General features: G+C 33.6%; 2 protein-coding genes and 1 pseudogene across 6 annotated transcripts; 1 reads left to right on the top strand and 2 right to left on the bottom strand.

Annotated features, from left to right (window-relative positions):
• Positions 1 to 85: 85 nt before the first annotated feature.
• On the bottom strand, positions 86 to 1688 carry LOC108858160 (uncharacterized; annotated as a pseudogene).
• A 6614-nt stretch (positions 1689 to 8302) lies between these two features.
• Positions 8303 to 17313, bottom strand: LOC108805208 (4-coumarate--CoA ligase 4-like). 2 transcript variants are annotated; one of them, XM_018577183.2, is made up of 5 exons: positions 16191 to 17313; positions 9147 to 9342; positions 8845 to 9037; positions 8664 to 8766; positions 8303 to 8565 (listed from the first exon to the last, which is right to left on the bottom strand). In XM_018577183.2, exons 1-5 carry the CDS (start codon positions 17238 to 17240, stop codon positions 8464 to 8466), a joined length of 1644 nt encoding a protein of 547 aa, XP_018432685.1. In that variant the 5' UTR covers positions 17241 to 17313; the 3' UTR covers positions 8303 to 8463. The 2 variants fall into 2 exon arrangements, with proteins under 2 accessions (XP_018432685.1, XP_018432684.1); XM_018577182.2 differs by having other exon boundaries at positions 8845 to 9058; positions 16191 to 17312.
• LOC108805209 (outer envelope pore protein 37, chloroplastic) lies at positions 10884 to 13558 on the top strand. 4 transcript variants are annotated; one of them, XM_018577184.2, is made up of 10 exons: positions 10884 to 11023; positions 11093 to 11262; positions 11339 to 11539; positions 11618 to 11650; positions 11895 to 12055; positions 12283 to 12369; positions 12459 to 12644; positions 12774 to 12868; positions 12951 to 13071; positions 13290 to 13558. In XM_018577184.2, the coding sequence occupies exons 5-10, from the start codon at positions 11999 to 12001 to the stop codon at positions 13419 to 13421; spliced, it is 678 nt and encodes a 225-aa protein (XP_018432686.1). In that variant the 5' UTR covers positions 10884 to 11023; positions 11093 to 11262; positions 11339 to 11539; positions 11618 to 11650; positions 11895 to 11998; the 3' UTR covers positions 13422 to 13558. The 4 variants fall into 4 exon arrangements, with proteins under 4 accessions (XP_018432686.1, XP_056842548.1, XP_018432687.1 ...); XM_056986568.1 differs by having other exon boundaries at positions 11343 to 11539; XM_018577185.2 differs by lacking the exon at positions 11618 to 11650.
• Positions 17314 to 18417: the final 1104 nt, after the last annotated feature.

The raw sequence follows: 18417 nt of genomic DNA on the forward strand, positions 1-18417 counted from the left end.
AATTGTATTCTTTGCAGGTATAAAAATGTGGTACCATCTATAGAATTTTTAAATATTCCCTAAAATTAACATTTGTTATGAAAAGAAAACATATAGAAAGAATAATATGAACATTAAGCAAACATATTAAAATATAGTACAACGATATTCAGACACTTGAGAGAGCATATCTCAAAATCAAATACTTCGTATACTATTTTGTATTCACAAAGTTTATCGCATCTTTTACATATGTTGCGACTAAGGCGATTATTGAGAAGAATAGAAACATCCACTCGAGGATACTCGAGTATGACACCATGCATAATATTTATGTCTTTTCCAAGTAGACATTTAATATGCAGCGTAACGTTGCAATCACTGCACCTATAAACTCCATTCTTGGGATCTGCTTCTTTCTCACAAACTTCGCAAAAGTATTGACCTCTTACGTCTTCTTCGTAAGAAAAAAGGAGAACATGTTCATCATGCTTGTACCTCAACTTATTGGGTAAAGTTGCGCATCCAAAACACACAACAAAACCACATTCTCCACAATTTAGACGATGACCTCGAGATTTATGGCAAACCAAACATATTTCTTTAGATCGGGGTTCAAATGTAAGAAACAAGGGATGCTGATGACACCGATGATCCAATGGCTCAGCTATAGAAGCACAACGTACGTCTAACATATAATCACAATCCTCTTCATCACATAAGTACGCAAATCCGTTGCTTGGACGAAGACAAGCTTTACATTCGAACAATGCGCAGCCTTGATGACCCACTTGTAGACTAAGCGAATGAGGATGCGTCACTTGATGTTTCTTCCGAGGAAGATGTGCACATTCTTGATGGAGGATAAAACCACATTGCATGCAACTGTAAATAATATCATCACATATAGGAAGTGTGCATGCTTGACAATAATTGTTCTCGTCAAAAGCTCTATCGGTCTTCTCATCGAGTCTCATATATATGATGATCTTGATGACTAAAATGTTGTATAATCCCCTCACTTATCTCATTGAACGAGCTAATATCTTCATATGGATCTTCTGGTTTTCCCTCAAGTTCTTCTCCGTCCCATACATCTTCTCGTGTTGCACATTTTGAATGAACACCATAATTGCAACCCTTTACGCAAGAATATCTTCCATAGTTTGTGTCTATCTTCCGGTGACACATATAGAAGGATATAGAAGTTAATGTGATCGATGATTTAGGGATTTAGTCAATCCACCGAATCTGCATTCCATATTCTATCACACCCCCTCAAGATGGACGGCCTGAAGAAAGTCCAATCTTGACAGAGAGTGTCTGAAAACGAGCGCGCGGAAGTGGTTTGGTGAGAGCAAAGTGAGCGTCGAATTGGATTCCATCGGGGTGGAGACTGGTTTCGCATTGCTCATGTTGGCCTTATGCAAGATATCTGAAATATAACGAGACTGAGTTAAGTGCAGGCCTGATTTTGTTCGTAAAACTTCAATGCCTAAGAAAAAGGAGAGATCACCCAAATCTTTAAGTGAAAGGATATAGAGTATCATAGATATTATTAGCAAATATTGTATATTTATTATATAAGATATTACATATATTTGTATCTACATAGATTAGGAAATATCATTAGTATAAATATGTATGTAGTCCTAACTGTTATTCTTATGAGAGTCAATATACAATTCTTCCAATCATCTACTCTCATCATTCTCTAATATGGTATCAGAGCCACAATGATCTAACGATCTGCTCCGTTCCTATTTTTCTTTTATTTTCTTCAAGCTATAGAGCTTCTTTAGTTTTTTTATTTTTTCAAGCCATTGAACTTCTATTATATTTTCTGTTAAGCTATATGCTTCCACCATTCAAGTTCATGTGAACCTCTGAATCTAAACCATTGAGTTTTTTGTTATTCAAGTCTATCATAGACCTCTGAATTCAAACCTAGTGCTTCTTTATATTCATGGTTCTCTTTTATTTTTAAGATTCTTAAGTCGTCGTGGCTTTACTTCCAAAATCAAAACTTAATGCTTTTTGGTTTGTTTTTTTTTTGTTTTTCTTTATTAAAGCCATGGAATTTCTTATTATTCAAGTCTCCAGAGACCTCTGAATCTATCTTTTTTTTCTTTTTAAAAAAAAACAAAAAAAAATGTTTTCTTTATTCTATATTTCTTAAATATTGAAAAAAAAACATTAAAAAAAAAAATTGTTCCCAAGCCAAGGTGCTTCTTCTCATGCAACTTAGCATATCCAAAATGAGATTATGGGTCTGTGTTGCATTTCCAACCATCAACGCTTTTAAAACGTTTGGGCTCGTCAATAAGATCACAACCACCAAAAGAAGGCACGTGGTTATCATCACTGTCCATCCATCTCCTCACCACTAGCACAGCCATCTTCTGCCTTTGATCCAAGTACTCAAATCAAATTACCACAAGTCAATCTCAAGCTTGCCATTCCACTACCACTTCATTACCACCTTGAGATTGAGGGGGCATATAGAAGGATATAGAGTATCATAGATATTATTAGCAAATATTGTATATTTATTATATAAGATATTACATATATTTGTATCTACATAGATTAGGAAATATCATTAGTATAAATATGTATGTAGTCCTAACTGTTATTCTTATGAGAGTCAATATACAATTCTTCCAATCATCTACTCTCATCATTCTCTAATAACACACTCCACACATCAGTTTTTCGGGAGTAAGAAAAGAATTGAAAGAGATGCGGTGTTCGTGACGTGATATTCTTATGATGCATGGAATATAAAGACACTCTTTATGGACAACAAAATCACATTGACCACATGAATACATCAAAGACCTATGATCACTCAACCCACAAATGTCACAAATCAATGATCTTGGCCTATAATTGTAGACAAGGGTATGCTCATGCCTTTTTGGATGGTTTATTTTAAGAAGTGTTTCTTTTCTAGAACAATCTCCACACATACTAAAGTCGCATCTAGAGCAATTGTAAACCCATTCACTAAAATTTGAACAACATAGACATATCTTACTTGGATCTGTAAAAATAAGCCGGAGAGTATGCTTAGGATGATATGGGTGCTTTGATATTGGCTCGATACACACTCTGTGGAAACTGTGGTCATATTTTAGTGCTTGAATATGGCAAGAAGGTTCTTTGCAGATGTACATTAGGGGTTCAAGATTATGGAGTATTTGATCCCCGCAAACTGCACACTTGCTGAAAGCATACGTTTTGTTGACCTTTCGATGTAAAGGACGGATGTGATCAGATGAAGATACTAACTCTCCGAATTGTATACAGTGAAACTCATCTTCTATGTTTAGAAATTTTGCATCAGGGCATAAGAAAAAGGGGGTTGCACATTTTTGCTTTGACATAGAATGCATGGCTGATTAAATGGGAAAAGATAGATATGAAAATTATGATGGATAAATGATTTTAAACTGTTGGTATGTCTGAGTATTTTATAGATATATGATTTAATAAAAACATACAACATTTTTTTATTAGTAATTGATTCTATAACTTCTCACGCAAAGTACTAATGCTATATGTACTTTTATGCGTTTCCCTTCAATTTCTATCACATTTTGTAATGTTGCTTGTGGAATAGAACAAGGGTTACTATACTGTATTCTTTATTCTTTTCTATACACCATTTCTTGATAACAAAAAGAAAGTTAACTTTATTTAATTTTTTTTTTTTTTTTTTTTCAAAAAAAAAAGTTAACTTTATTTAATGGCTTAACAGAAGACTTGCTTGATGAGCAAACGAAGACATGTTAAACCTCAAATATCATAAAGCTGCCTCGAGTAACACAAATTTAATATCTCGTTCAAGATGCTGAAGTAATAAAATAGAACAATAGTAATAATAATAACAATCTTTCAAGCCTTTACAAAAAGAAAAAACAAATCTCTCAGGCTTAATCTATTATGTTTCCTAATAAAAACTATGTATAAAAATACTTTTCACTCTAGTCTTTTAGACAAAATGTTTGAAAAGCCAATGTATCACCTTTTTGGTAAGTTATATATATCACCCTGGTGAAGGTGCAAACTAAACTCGACTACATAGCATGATGTAATCATTGTACAATTTTTCTTGTCCACGCCACTAATTAGTGTCTACTTCTTCTCATCAAGCTCATTCGTAAACCTCTTATAGCTTGATTTGCGATCTTGAATGTGATATACAACTACATTGTTATGTACCCAACACTCAAATCAGTAGTTATTCTTGACTAAAACAACACTTAGATTCAGAAGAAAAAAAATTTGGGGAAGCTCTAACTTGGTCAAAGTGGTTAGAAAGCAGAATAAGAAACATACCTATCTTCTTAGATCCCATCAGTTGCTTATGTAAGTGACTGTCACTTCAAAATGTATTAAAATGGGGGTGGGGTATGACTCTAAAATCTTAATAAGGTGGAGAGGGATTTCATATTTTAACTCAGTTTGGTTTAGTCTAATAATAACAAATCATTTTTCTTAACAATTCTGCCCTCAGGTGTGATGCATAATTGATCCTCACGACATATGTATATGGGGTGTGCAAGAACCCTTCTCTACGTAGTTTCGCTAACATAAATCTACCAATTCAATTTTGGTTATAGTCTTTTGGATATTAATTTTTTTTTTCGTTAGGTTGATACGCTTTCTCAAGGTGGAGAAGTAGCATTTTATGTCTCCAAATTCCAGTAAATGTAGTCGTCTCTGTCGAGATTATAGAAGTGAACCAGAACATTTTGCTTGATCGAGAAAGATTCAGTTCTGAAAGTATTGGTATCCACATGCATAATGCAATGGTGTGTAATAATTCCCAAGCTGATCACGTGAAGTATTAATACTGTACAGTTCATACTTTTATGTATTATGTTTGCAATATAAGTTTCCCTATGTTACTTATTTCTGGAGAAGGAAAATGTCAAATGTATTTCTATATTTATACACCATCTTTTTAATGCTTACTTTGTTTATCAACAAAGCAAAGTATTTTGTTAATGAGATAAGGAAGACTTGTTATACTATTTGTGAGTTGTGAACTTGTTACATAAACATCGATATTATATTGTGGAGTTACCTCTTAACTTGTAGCTCAAGTTTTCATATTTGGTCCATAATGGAAAATTTTACTTAAGCCATGTTCATTTGTACATTTTTCAGATGTAACCATATGGTCCATCTAGATGTTTTATCCAAATTCTCCATCTGGATACAAATCTTAATAGATTTAGTGGCTCACTCTAGCTAACTTCCCAAATAAGAGATACTAGATTTTGACCCGCGCTTTCAAAGCGCGGATTTATTTCTTTTATTTTTTAAAAAATTGATAAATATTTAGTAAATGTCACATTTTCATATATATTTTTTTATAAAAGACTTAAACTTTTTATCTTTCTTTATCGTATTTCATTTTAAATGAGTATAGGCATGAGCACAATATCCGAATCCGAAGAATCAACCCGAAACCGACCCGAAAATCAGGGTCCCGAACCGATCAGACCCGGGTAAATATCCGAATGAGTTCTAAATTGCTATATCCAAAGCACTGGTCCCGAACCCGATCCGAACCGAGAACTGAATGAGTACCCGAAGATATCCAAAATGTGAATATATATTTAAAAATATATGTTATTAATTATATTTATAATTATTTTAATATTTTAAATTAATATTATAAGTTAACTATAGTAGTTATTTTCAGTATTTTGAGTATTTTTGGATAAAATATGATAATTTGGATAAAAGTTTACCCAAAAAATTTATAGAATGAATATTTTGGTTACTTTTGAGTAATTTGGATACAAAAATTTGAACCAAATCCGATACTTTGGTTACTTTGAGTACAAATAACCGAACCCGTTTTAGATACTTTGGTTATTTGGTTATTTTTCAGGTTCTTATGCATGAGAACCGAACCCACCCGGAACCGGAAATACCAGAATCAAACCCGACCCGAAATTTTATAATACCCGAATGGGGTTTAATTTCAAAACTCTAAAAACCCCATACCCGGAAAAACCGATCCGTATCCGAATGAATATCCGAACGTCCAGGTCTAATGAGTATTTATGTTTAGAAAATTGAACTTTATTTTTAATGAATTAAGTTGGTATAACTCTGATAAAATTAATTTTCTTATGTGGCTAATTTTTTAAATAAAAAGTTATATACTTTTAATAAAGATTTATACTTTTCAACGAAAAAAATCAAATTTTTTTTATGAATGCTTAAATTATATTAAAAAAGAAAAAACATAATAATTATGTGACTTTTTTTTCACAACACAAAATATTAAGAATGATTGAAAATAAATTATTTGAACTTGAAGAAAAAAAATAAAAATTGGATCTGATTTTTTAATCGGCCCAAATGGCCCAAGAGAGATCTGATGTAGGAAATGGGTTGAATCCAAAAAATAGACCCAATATAGATGTGTTATTATTATTACTTGATTGCCCTTAATGAAATATGCAATAATAGTAAATGAAAGGGTATTTTTAGTAAAAAACCCAATAGGATCCTGCTTTAATAGTATACTAGATTATTACCCGCCCTTGAAAGGGCGGATATGTATTCATATTTATGTTTTTATTTGTATAATATTTTTCTTAAATGATTAATAAGAGATTTGAATTGGATTTTTCTTAAATTATCTAACATATGAAAATTTGAATTGGATTTGTTTTGTTTAGATTTACGATTTCATAACCGAATATATTTTAGATTTGGTAACAACAAATTAGTATAATTTTTGAGATTCCAAGTATATTCAGAACTGTAATTATCAATCAATATAATTGTTTACATTTTCATAATTTCCGGTGACATCAATTATAATTGTTTAAATTTTATCTTTTTAACGATTTAATACGATCAATTAGCCATAATAATCATTCTTAATTCTGTTTCTATTTTTTAAATCTGTATTTATTTTGAATTACAATGGAATATAGTTAGAAATATTTATTATATTTTGATTTAATTTTACTATCGATTTATGTTCTATTTTTAAAAATAGATCGAGTAACATGGTATCTTATGTAGGTATATCACCATATAAACATAAGGGGAAAGAAATGAGAAAGAGAAATATGTCTATTGATAGTGTCATCATCAATTAGTTAAAGAAATATGTCTATCAATATTAATAAGTTAGTCTTATGTCGATTTTGAATAAGACTTAGTTGAAGAAGTATAAGTCTATCAATGGATGCTGAGATGATTAACAGTAGTTGGAAAAAGTTTGAAACGCATAGGACAAATGCGAAACATATGTCGAGAAGAAGTATTGTATTGATATCTCCAATAAATGAGATATGCCAAGTATAGTTCTAAATTATCAATCTTACTTTAAAGCATCAATGGTTTTAATATATGATAACTGTTATTAGTAAATACTAAGGTATATATTTAATATTAGTAGATTAAGGATAAGTGGAAATAACAGAAATGTTAATTAATAGATAAGTCCCAACATTTTCAATAGGCCCAAAAAAATTATGCCAAGGTAATTTTCAAATAGGACTCTATTTTAATAGAGTAGATATATTTTGGCACTTGATTTAATAATCTCAGTTTTCTAATTTATGTAAACCATTTCATGCAGATAGTGGGATTGTGGTGATACCAAAGATGAATCCTATTTTATGGGTAGAGTCTGTAGATATACAATTATTGGATAAAAAATGTTAATGGGCTGGTCGGATCGTTATGTTAATATGGCGTGAAAGCCTTTTCTAAAAATTAGGAATGTATAAAGTTAATGTTAGTGGCAAAAATTGTAAATATTGTGGAAAAATTAGGGTTAAGTACAAAATGTACTTCAGTTTTAATAGTTTAGATTCTCAAATCTCTTTTATATAATCTTTTCAGATCTTGTTCAAAGCTTTTTGAAAATTTCCCATTGATTAATTTCCCTTATCCAAGATAAATTTTTGGTTGTTTTACCTCCAAGTAACCTCTTGTTTAAGTTTAAATCGGTTCCAATTTTGAGTCTTCATTCAAGTCAGCTACACAGCTTCGTTTCCTATAACACTTCTTATACACAATCATATCGAACAACTAAAACTAAATGTTCTTAAATATGATATGTACAGCAAAGCCAACTACCTTTTGGATCATATAGAATCACTTGTCGATTCGGACCAGTCCAAGTTGAGTCCACCACGACTCGTAAATGAAAACAACATTATATATTTAACAAAATTTAAAAAATGAAGCCCGGTCATCTTTTTTTTTTGAACACCAAGCCCCGTTCATCTTTTTTTTTCTGAACACCTAGCCCCGCTCATCTTGATTTTAAAAAGATGAATGTAAAAATCCCTTTTATCTTTACATGATTGATGCTTCAACACCCAAGTGAGATGACAAATAGTTGTTACTTATTACTTCTCTAAGACATCAATCTCCGATCTTACACACACATTTGAAAACTCTCTTTTATCTGTTTAGTTTAGGAAACTCGGCTTACAGTTTAGCTCGAAGAACCTTTCTCAAAAGCTTTCCGGAAGCTGATTTTGGTATAGATTTTACGAATAACACCATCTTGATTCTCTTGTAGTGAACCACCTATATAGACCATCGCACGATCGATTCAATACATCTTAAGTTTTTATCATTGTGTTTTGCCCATGTTGAAGATCAAAAGTGAAATCTAATAACTGTACCTGTTTGTTGACATAGTTCTTGACATCTTCTTCAGTTAGTTTAGATCCTTCTGATTTAACCACACACGCTACAGGAACCTCACCAGCTATTTCATCCTTCATTCTGAAATACAAATATTATTACAAGTGAGAAAATATTATTTTTACAGTTGAAAGCTTTTATATTTGCTTTAAATCTCACGCGACAACAGCAGCATCTTTGATACAAGGATGAGAAATAAGCAATGCTTCAAGCTCAGCTGGAGCCACTTGATAGCCTTTGAATTTGATGAGTTCCTTCAACCGATCAACAATAAAGATCTCATCGTCTTCATCAACAAACCCAATGTCTCCTGTGTGTAACCACCCATCCTTATCTATGGTTCGGACAGTAGCTATCGGATCATTCAAATAACCTAATAAATTCACATAAGTTCCTTCCTATAAAAGTATTCTTGCAAGGGAAAAACACTAACATGTAATGATCATTAAACTTTTTTTTACCCTTCATGAGTTGATCGCCTCGAATGCATATTTCGCCAGGTTTATTGCGTGGTAAAGAGACTCCGCTAATTGTATCGACCACTTTCATCTCTGCGTTTCTGATCACAGTCCCACACGAACCGGACTTAGTTTTAAACGGGCTCTTTGCAAATGCCAAAGAGTTAGCCACTGTTCCTGCCTCAGTCATTCCATAACTCTGAAAATATGCTTTTTATTTTTTAGTCATTACAACAATTTTAAAACAACAACATTAGATGTTTTCACAATATTAGCATTCCATTAAATTTATTGACAAATTTTTAATTTACTAATTAATTAAAATATTACATTTATATAGTATTCTTTCTGTTTTATTTTAAATGTCGTTGTAAGCTTTAAAATATGTTTTATTATAAATGTCGTTTTATATTTTTAATGTAAATATATGATATTTTTTTATTTTGTCTTTATCTGTTAGTTCATTAATTAGTATAAATAAATAAAATAGTGTATTAATTAGAGGTGTAGTAATTTTTAATGATTTTTTAATATGTGTGAAGAAAATATTAATTTATGGAATCATGTTACTATACAATCCAGCTGCTTGATGACATGTATAGTCAAAAGTTTATGACAACTAAGATAATCAATGCAGACATATCAAAACAATACTAAAAGGTAAATAAGCTCAACAACTAGAGTGTACACATATGCAAATTAATTCCAGCCAATAAAATTGTGTTAAGATGCCATGTCAGCTTAGTCAAAAAAATCTAACCTAGCGATAGCGCTTCCTTCCTCTTCTTCGACGTCTTTCCAGTTACTCTATCCAACTTCTCGGCCATTCAGTTTTCTTCCATCATCTACCATTAATTTGACATACTATTGTTTTTTTTAGCATTCACATCATGAATCTCTCTTCGACTTCTACTTTCTTACCCTATCGTATTCGTCTGTATAAGATGGTTCCAGAATTGAAGAATTTCTATTGAGGGCGACCAAAAGTGAGCTGTAGTCTATCTAACAGATCCTACCCGGAAAAAAACTGCAGAGAGGTTTCAAGCAAAGATTCAACAACACACATCACTATGTCTTCCTAGCTTGCTCTTGCACCTCTTCTGGTACATATTTCCTGTTTCTCATTGCGGTCATTTTTCCACCTTGACCAATGCGATCATGCCAAGAATTATTACAGTGATTTGAGCAAGGCTGAGATGAGAAAGTCACAACACAGCTATGAAAACATTGGAGTTTGATCTTAACCAAAGTCTCATTTTTTTCCTTCAGGGAAATTATATTGATTTATTTTATTTTCATTGTAATTTTCTGTATTCTTAAAAGCGTTGAAGCGTTACCTTTTAGCTGCTAGAGCTTCAAGAACAAAGAATCAAGATGCTATATGGTTGGAATACTTGCTGATCCTAAGAGGCAAGAGTTGGTATTAGAGAGATTCAGTACTTCCGATTCAATCTTGTCTTAGTTATATCGATAGTAATGGAGACTGGCACCGAGTAAGCAAAAGGAGCTCCAGAACAGGTACCTACGAACTGATTTTGTTTTACTGCACTTCAAGTTTTAGTACTGTTTCTTCTCTTCAATGATTTAACCAGTAAAACCTTTTTCTTTTGATGATATTCAGATTCTTGGTCTGTGCAAGTGCAATACAAGAGCTGATCTGAGGAACAGAGTCCACTTAGCAATCGATAAGTACACTGAGCCTGGACTGAGTTCATTAGCTGATGCAAGACGGCTCTACCTGAGAAAACATAAAATAAGCTCGGGTGGTCCATGTGAACTCATTGGTGTGTTGCCTTTGTTTGGTCCTCCAAGACATGATAGTGCATACATGTGTATTAGAAGAGCTTCAGACTTCGGTGTCAACATCCAGATGATCACTGGTTAGTTAGTATCTGTGTATTTACTTCTCTTTTTGGCTTAAATCTTATGCTATATTGGTTTTCTTATAGGTGATCAACTTGCTATCTCCAAATACACTAGACGTAGGCTCAGTATGGGATCAAACATGTATCCATCAGCATCAGCTTCTCTACTTGGCAATCAAAAGATGAAAGCCTAGCTGCTGTTCCCATTGTACAGTTGATTGATAAAGTTGCTGGCTTTGCTGCTCTCTTCCCAGGTTAGTTAAAATGATGGTTTTGTTTGTTCATGAACTTGCTCTTTCTCTCTACAACGATGTTTCAATATTGTTTCAGCCAGAGCACAAGTACAAGATTCTGAAAAAGTTGCAAGAGTTGAAACATATATGTAGAATGACTGGTGATGGATGCTCCTAATTTGAAGAGAGCCAATATTTGTATCGCTGTTGCTGATGCTACATACTCTGCACGAGGCGCTTCTGATATTTTTAGCCTTGACTCATTGTTAACCACTCGAATATAATGAAGAACTACAAAGTCAGTGCTCTCTTTTAAAGCTATATTTTTTTTTACAGTATCTTCTCTCTTTTGTTTTCTCATGTTGTTTTCTAACAGATTTATTCAGTCTCAGTCACCATTCTTATAGTGGTGAGTAATCAACCTTCCATGTATTTATGAACACCTTCAAATAATCTTCATGTTTATAGCCTCTTTCTGTACCTCTTCTATAGTTTGAGTGCATGCGCATTGCTTTAATATGGATCTTTGACTTTTCACCATTTATGGTTTGATCATTGTCATCTTGAACGATGATGTGTTTCTCTCTTTTAAAAACTTCTCCCAAGTGCTTTATTGAAAACATTACTAACGTTGTTAATTACTTGCTCGACAGGAATAATCATGACTATCTCAAAGGACAAAGTCCTGCCTTATCCTACACCAGATAGTTGGAAAATTAAATAAATCCTTGCAACTGGCATTGTCATTGCAGGCTACATGGCTTTAGTGACCATCTTTTTCTTCTACACTGCTTACAGAACCAACATCTTCCTGGTAAATATCTAACATTTAAACAATCTCTCTCTTTCTTCAATCAACTTCTCCATCACATAAGCATAACTCCTCTTTGTTCTTTTCCTTAGAAAACTTCCATGTGAGAGACTTGAGAGGCAATGAACATGAGATGATATCCGCTTTGTAATTACACATCAGTATTGTGTGCCAAGCTCTTATATTCATCACGTGAATGTGTTTGGTTGGTTAACTGTATGTTGTTGTAGGCACAACAAGGAGAGGTTGCTATGGAGGCAAACCTGGCTGAGCCTGGTTATTCTCTTGAGCTTTCATCACCTATTCCTATTGGCTACGTGAGTACCATCTCTTACATTGTCTACTTGTTGTTGCCGCCTTTAAAAGCTTTTGTGTAACTCCTGGCGGTTTTTTTTTCTTCTTGCAGCCAAGAGCGACACTTAAATTCCCATTAGGCGAAGTTTCGATGCAAGAGAGAGAAGAGGAGGAGGAGGAAGAGGAGAAGAATAAGAGAATGTTATCTGTTAATGGGATCCTCAAACGTCAAGTTATGGATGGTGTTTGTTCCGCTCTATACACAGATGAAGAGTTGAGGCTGAGATATGCTTATAAGGTTTTGGACTTTTTTCAAAAATTTCTTCTGTTTTTTTTAGTAGGCAATAACTTGTAGAAGGTACACATGTAAAGAGAATGTCCTTACTTGCCATCTTTTGGATGTGACATTTTAAGTCTTTGATTACAGGATGATGCATTGTCTTTCATCCCAACAATCTCCCTTCCTTCCAATGCTGCTTCATTTGCATTCAAGCGCAGGATTATCCCTTCAGATAAGTTGAGGTTAGTGGCCTCTCTATTTCATCTGCTTCATTATTCAGTTTATGGAAGTGTATAAGCATCATGATGATGACTTGCTATGCAGCTACTGGTACAAGTTTGATTCAAACATGTGGAGTGCTATTTACAAACGCACATATGGTAAAGACTACAAGTTCAAAGCTGGCTATGATTCTGAAGTACGCCTTGCCTGGGTTTCTCTCTGGGTAAAACACCAAACTTTAGTTTAATTGTCTTTCTCTATATTATCCCTGAAATCGTTTTTTCCTCTTAATCCCAAAACCGAGTCACAGTAGTATGTTGTATATAGCATTCTAGCTAATGTAACATAGCACCTGAGGATGAGCTGTGTTACTACAATTAGGGTGATATTATTATAGCTAAGGACACTGTGCTAAGCCTTTGATTGTTGTGTTTGCAACAGGTGGGGGATGAAGCTGGGAAAGTGAAATCGACGCCAATGAAGATGAAAGTGCAGTTCATGCTTCAAGTTCCACAAGATGACATCAAAACCTCAGTCTTGATGTTCCGAGTCAAGAAAAGATGGGACATTTGAATGAAAAAACAAAAAATCTACGATTACAGTCTCATTTTACACTTTTGCATACTGTCTCTCTGTAATACTTTAGTAAAACCGCTGTAATAAAGATTAGTGTAAACCTTCTTTTGAAATTTGCAAATTGTCTTCCTTCACTTTATTTCTTAGAGAAACATGTTTGACGTGTGAAATTATATTAACTTTTTGAGCTTTTACCCGCGGGTTCTAGGATATTATTACCCTGTTTGGGCGGGTGCGGACCGGCTGATTCTAAAAGTTTAACATATGGATGCAGGTCGAGTCGATTTCAAGTGGACGGGTGCGGATCGGTCGGATTTGAATTACGGTACCCGCTAACCCGCAAAAAAAATAACTGTTTTTCCAAAAAATAATAAAAAATTCATAAAAATATATATAAAATATTAGAAAATTATATAATTTTAATTATATAACACAAAAAGAGGAAAATTTAATTTTTATTTTTAAATATATAATTTTAATTATTTTATTACAAAAATAATTAATATATAATTAAAATAGTTATTTTATTAAAATTTATATAACCGCATATCCCGCGGAGTTATCCACAAATCTAGGCGGGACGAAAGCGGGTTTTTAAATCTTTCTTGGCGGGACATACGGGTCAAAAATCTTGAATCAAAAAAATAACAGACCCGCGGATTGGCGGAACGGATTGACCCGCGAACCCAGTTTTAGGTGTGTTAAAAACCAAATCGACAAAACCTATCTGAATCAAACCAAAATATCCATTTAATTCAATGTTTTATTAATCCAGAACCAAACCAAAATATATGTCTCAGTCATTTAGTTAAAATTGTTTAACTAATCCAAATAGTTTGATTTTAACAATGGTTCAATATTTTATTCCAAATAATTCGGTTTGGTTTAGTTTTAAATCGAACTGAACCGAAAAATCAAGCTTTTTTAATTAGCTTAACTAAATAGACTAGCTAGTGGTGAGTTTTCATTTGTATAATATAAACTCTCTAATATAAAAAAAATTGAAACTTTTTTATATACAGTAAGATTTCACTTCTAAATATTTGTTTCCAAATTGTATACATGTTGCTCGTCCTTTTAAAAACCAAGAATGCAAAAACGTATAAACGTAATGCTCTTTATTACGGTAAGAATTAACCCTACGTTTGGAGCCATTGTCATTACAAAATCGTTTGTTGTTAATTAACATAAAAATAATTAAAAAAACAAAAACCTTTCTCATGTCAAAGCGCTGTTATTTAAATACACATGTGTCTTTTAGTAAATCCATATATAATATGTAAAACACCTACTAAAAGTGAAGAATATAGTTTACAGAGAAATTTTTAACGATCTCCCATCTTACGAAAGTTAAAAAAAAAAAAAAATGTTTCACTTAGACTGTTTCTTTCTGGTCTTATTACTAATAGTTCTCATTTTAATGTTTGGCAGTGTTCTAGCTATCGACAAAAGGAAAATCTCACCTCCTGAGCTTTCCCAAACGAGGATTGATGCCTAACCACTGCCAAGTATGTCTTTTTATACTCTAAAATAATATATTTGGATTACTATTAAAAATTTACGTTAACTAATTCACTCTTTAACATTTTCAGGCTCCCTGCTTTCATACAGTCCACAACTATAGCTATAGAAAAAGAAAAAAAAATCTCCAAACCTCTTTATGATTTTTTAATTCGTGTTCTAGCAACTTTTATATCACGTCTTCAGATTTAAATATTCCACCCAAATCTATCTTCATCAATTAATTCACAAATTGGGAAAACCCGTGATACAACATATAATAAAATTTTAATTAAACTAAACAATGAAACTTGATTTTTTTTCTAGATTATTATCTGAAATTTAAAATATTTAAAAATATTTTCCGCGCGTAGCGCGGACAGAGACTCTAGTAATATTCTAATAATCCAATCTGGAAGTTGCTCTCGTTGCCGTAGACAGCCATAAATAACTCACAGTCACATTTTTTTACCACTCTAACTTTTCTTTACTTTTTCAAAACTTACAGCTTAGTTTCCTTTTTTTATTTTTTTGGCTGTAGATACCATTTTTCCCACAGCACAAAATCAGAGCTCTATAAAACTTTAACATGTCTGTGAGTTCTTATCGATGTTTACTAATTATAATTTTCTTTTAAAAATCAAAGCAAAAAATCTATAGCTACAACCAAAATTATACAGCTAAAATTCTACAGCAGAAAACTAAAAGCTACAGCCTTAATCAATCAAACTCTTAATTACTATGTTAAGTCAGATTTCATACTTTTTAATTCAAAATTTTATTAAATTTTTTACAATGAGATACATTATAGATTATAAAAGCCGGAAAATAGTGATATTTGCGGAAGCAATAGCCAAAAAAAAGAGATAAAAGTTAACAAAGAGATATAATAATACGAGAATTAGTATAACTATGTTAAAAATTAGTAAGGAAATCTTTCTATATTTCAAAATTCGCACCATGATCAAGGCAGTGACGTAAATAGTCTTAAAGTTTGATATGGTGAATCAATAAACCACTTTTTAATTATATAGACCACGAGATTGTTGTGTATACATAAAAAACTCCATTTGGTTACCACATGACTTGTACCATAAGTAATAATCAAACTAGCTCTGTTTCCAAGTAGCTTAGTCATCCAAGAACCATCAGTCAATCTCAGTAGTCACATTTCTCGATTTTCAGCAATTTTGTAGAGACCGTCGCACGAACATTTATGAAGAAATAATACAAAATAATTGTGAAAGTGAGCGTCATTAAACTGACCTGACCAAATATGGCATTGGGAAGCTTAAGACGTACGGCATCTTCAAGCTCCTTCTTGAGCGTAGCTGCGCCTGAAAGCATCATCCTCACGGAGCTCAGGTCGTACTTCTCCGTCTCCAGGGACTTCACGAACGCTAGAACCACGGGAGGAGCCACCGGAACTACAGTGACCTTGTACCTCTGAATCAGCTCCATCACTAGATTCAACTCGAACCTCGGCAAGATCAAGAACGCCGCACCGGTCCTCATCGCCGAAAGCATCAAGGAGCTGTGCGTGAAAGTGTGAAACATTGGGAGAAAACATATGATGACGTCATCTCTGGTGAAGTTAAGATTAGGGTTTTCTCCGTCGACTTTTTGAGAAATGCTCGTGACTAATCCCTTGTGAGTAATCATCACTCCCTTTGGTAGTCCCGTGGTCCCGGAGGAGTAGGGAATCGAGACCGTGTCCTCCGGAGAGATCTGCGGTTTAGGAAGCTTTGTCTCGTCCGCTTGAGTCAGTTCCCTGAAACTCACGCAACCGTCAGCTAACGAAACGACGTCATTTCCGTCGTCCACACAAACGATGACAACACCGAGCTGTTGTAGGTTTGTTAGTTTATGGACGTGACATGATTTCGTGATGATCATCTTCACCGCGGAGGCTTTTGCCTGTTTTGCGATCTCCGTTTGGGTAAATAACGGATTAGCGGAGGTCGACACGGCTCCGAGGTGAACCACGGCGAGAAAAGATAGAGCAAACTCCGGCGAGTTTGGGAGAAGGAGCATCACGGTGTCACCATGGCGGATACCCATGCCGTAGATTCCGGCAGCTATCCTCCGTAAAGTGATCTGCACGTCGGCGTAGGTAAAGACACGTCCGGTGGCACCGTCTATGAGACATTTGGTGGTGGAGTCGCCGTCTCTGTGGCCGGAGAAGACGTATTCGGTGAGAGGAAGGTGGTTTGGAATAGAGATATCGGGAAGTTTGGACCGAAAAATAAAATCTTGAGAAGGATCTTGATCTGTCTTTTTTGTGAGAGAAAGTGCTTCTTGTTGTCGGAACGCCATTTGTGTGGAGAATGAAATGTAGTTTTACTATTGTTACTATAATGGACGAGTCCGATTTTACGTTTTAAAAACTCTCGTAGTGATAAGGTTTTCCAACTAATTTCTAAAGACGACATCTGAATAAATGCATGTGAATCCTGCCAGTCAAATCCCAATAATTCAACATGTATCACCTATTTTTTTAATGGATTTGAAACGTGGACCTGAGCTGCATAACTAACCATGCCAACATTTCTCGAAATAAGAAATAAAACAATTATCAATTAAAATATATCTCAGGTTTTTTTTTACGAGAAAGGGAGCAAATATATCTCAGTTTTTCTATGGTTTTCTTCTTTAGAACATCTCCAGAATATCTGAAAGTAACATCTTAAATTCAAGAGTTCTCTCTCCTCTTCTCCTTTCTCTCACTTCTAACTTTCACGGAGAAGGAGATGAGGCTTTTGTTTTGTTTTTGTAAAATATTCGATCCAAGTGATCGACTTTTTCTCTTCGCTAGGCGAATCTCTTCTTCGTCTTGACGAATTTCATTGTTCCGAGTAGCGGATTTCTTTTTGTTTTGACGAACTTTTTGTTGTATCAAATGTTTTCCAGAAGCTGATTTTGGTATAGCTTTTACCGAAAACACCATCTTGATTATCTTGTAGTGAACCACCTATATAGACCATCGCACGGTCGCTTTAAAACATGTGTGTTTCCCATTTTCAAGATCAAAAGTGAAATCTCAAAATCGTACATGTTTGTTAACATAATTCTTAACATCATTTTCAGTTAGCTGAGATCCTTTCGATCTAACCACACCCGCTACTGGAACCACACCAGCTATTTTATCATTCGTTCTCAAACACCAAATACCTGGTGACGATCCGCGCCTTGCGCGGTGTGAAGTATTTTATAAAAATATATGTTACATACATATAGGAATGGTTGTTCGGGTTCCATTTGGATTCGATTCAGATCTATTCGGTTTTCGGGATCAAAGATTTCATCCACATTCAGTATATATAAATTTCGATTCAGATTTGGTTCAGATCTTTGTAGATTCGATTCGCGTTCGGATAACCCATTTAATTTATTTTTTAAAAAAATTAAATTTATTTTATACATTAAATTTCTCAAAATCTCTAAACAAAATAATATTACATATAAACTTGAATAACATATGTCATAATACCTA

This window comes from Raphanus sativus, chromosome 5 (assembly GCF_000801105.2).
Source record: "Raphanus sativus cultivar WK10039 chromosome 5, ASM80110v3, whole genome shotgun sequence".
NCBI lineage: Eukaryota > Viridiplantae > Streptophyta > Magnoliopsida > Brassicales > Brassicaceae > Raphanus > Raphanus sativus.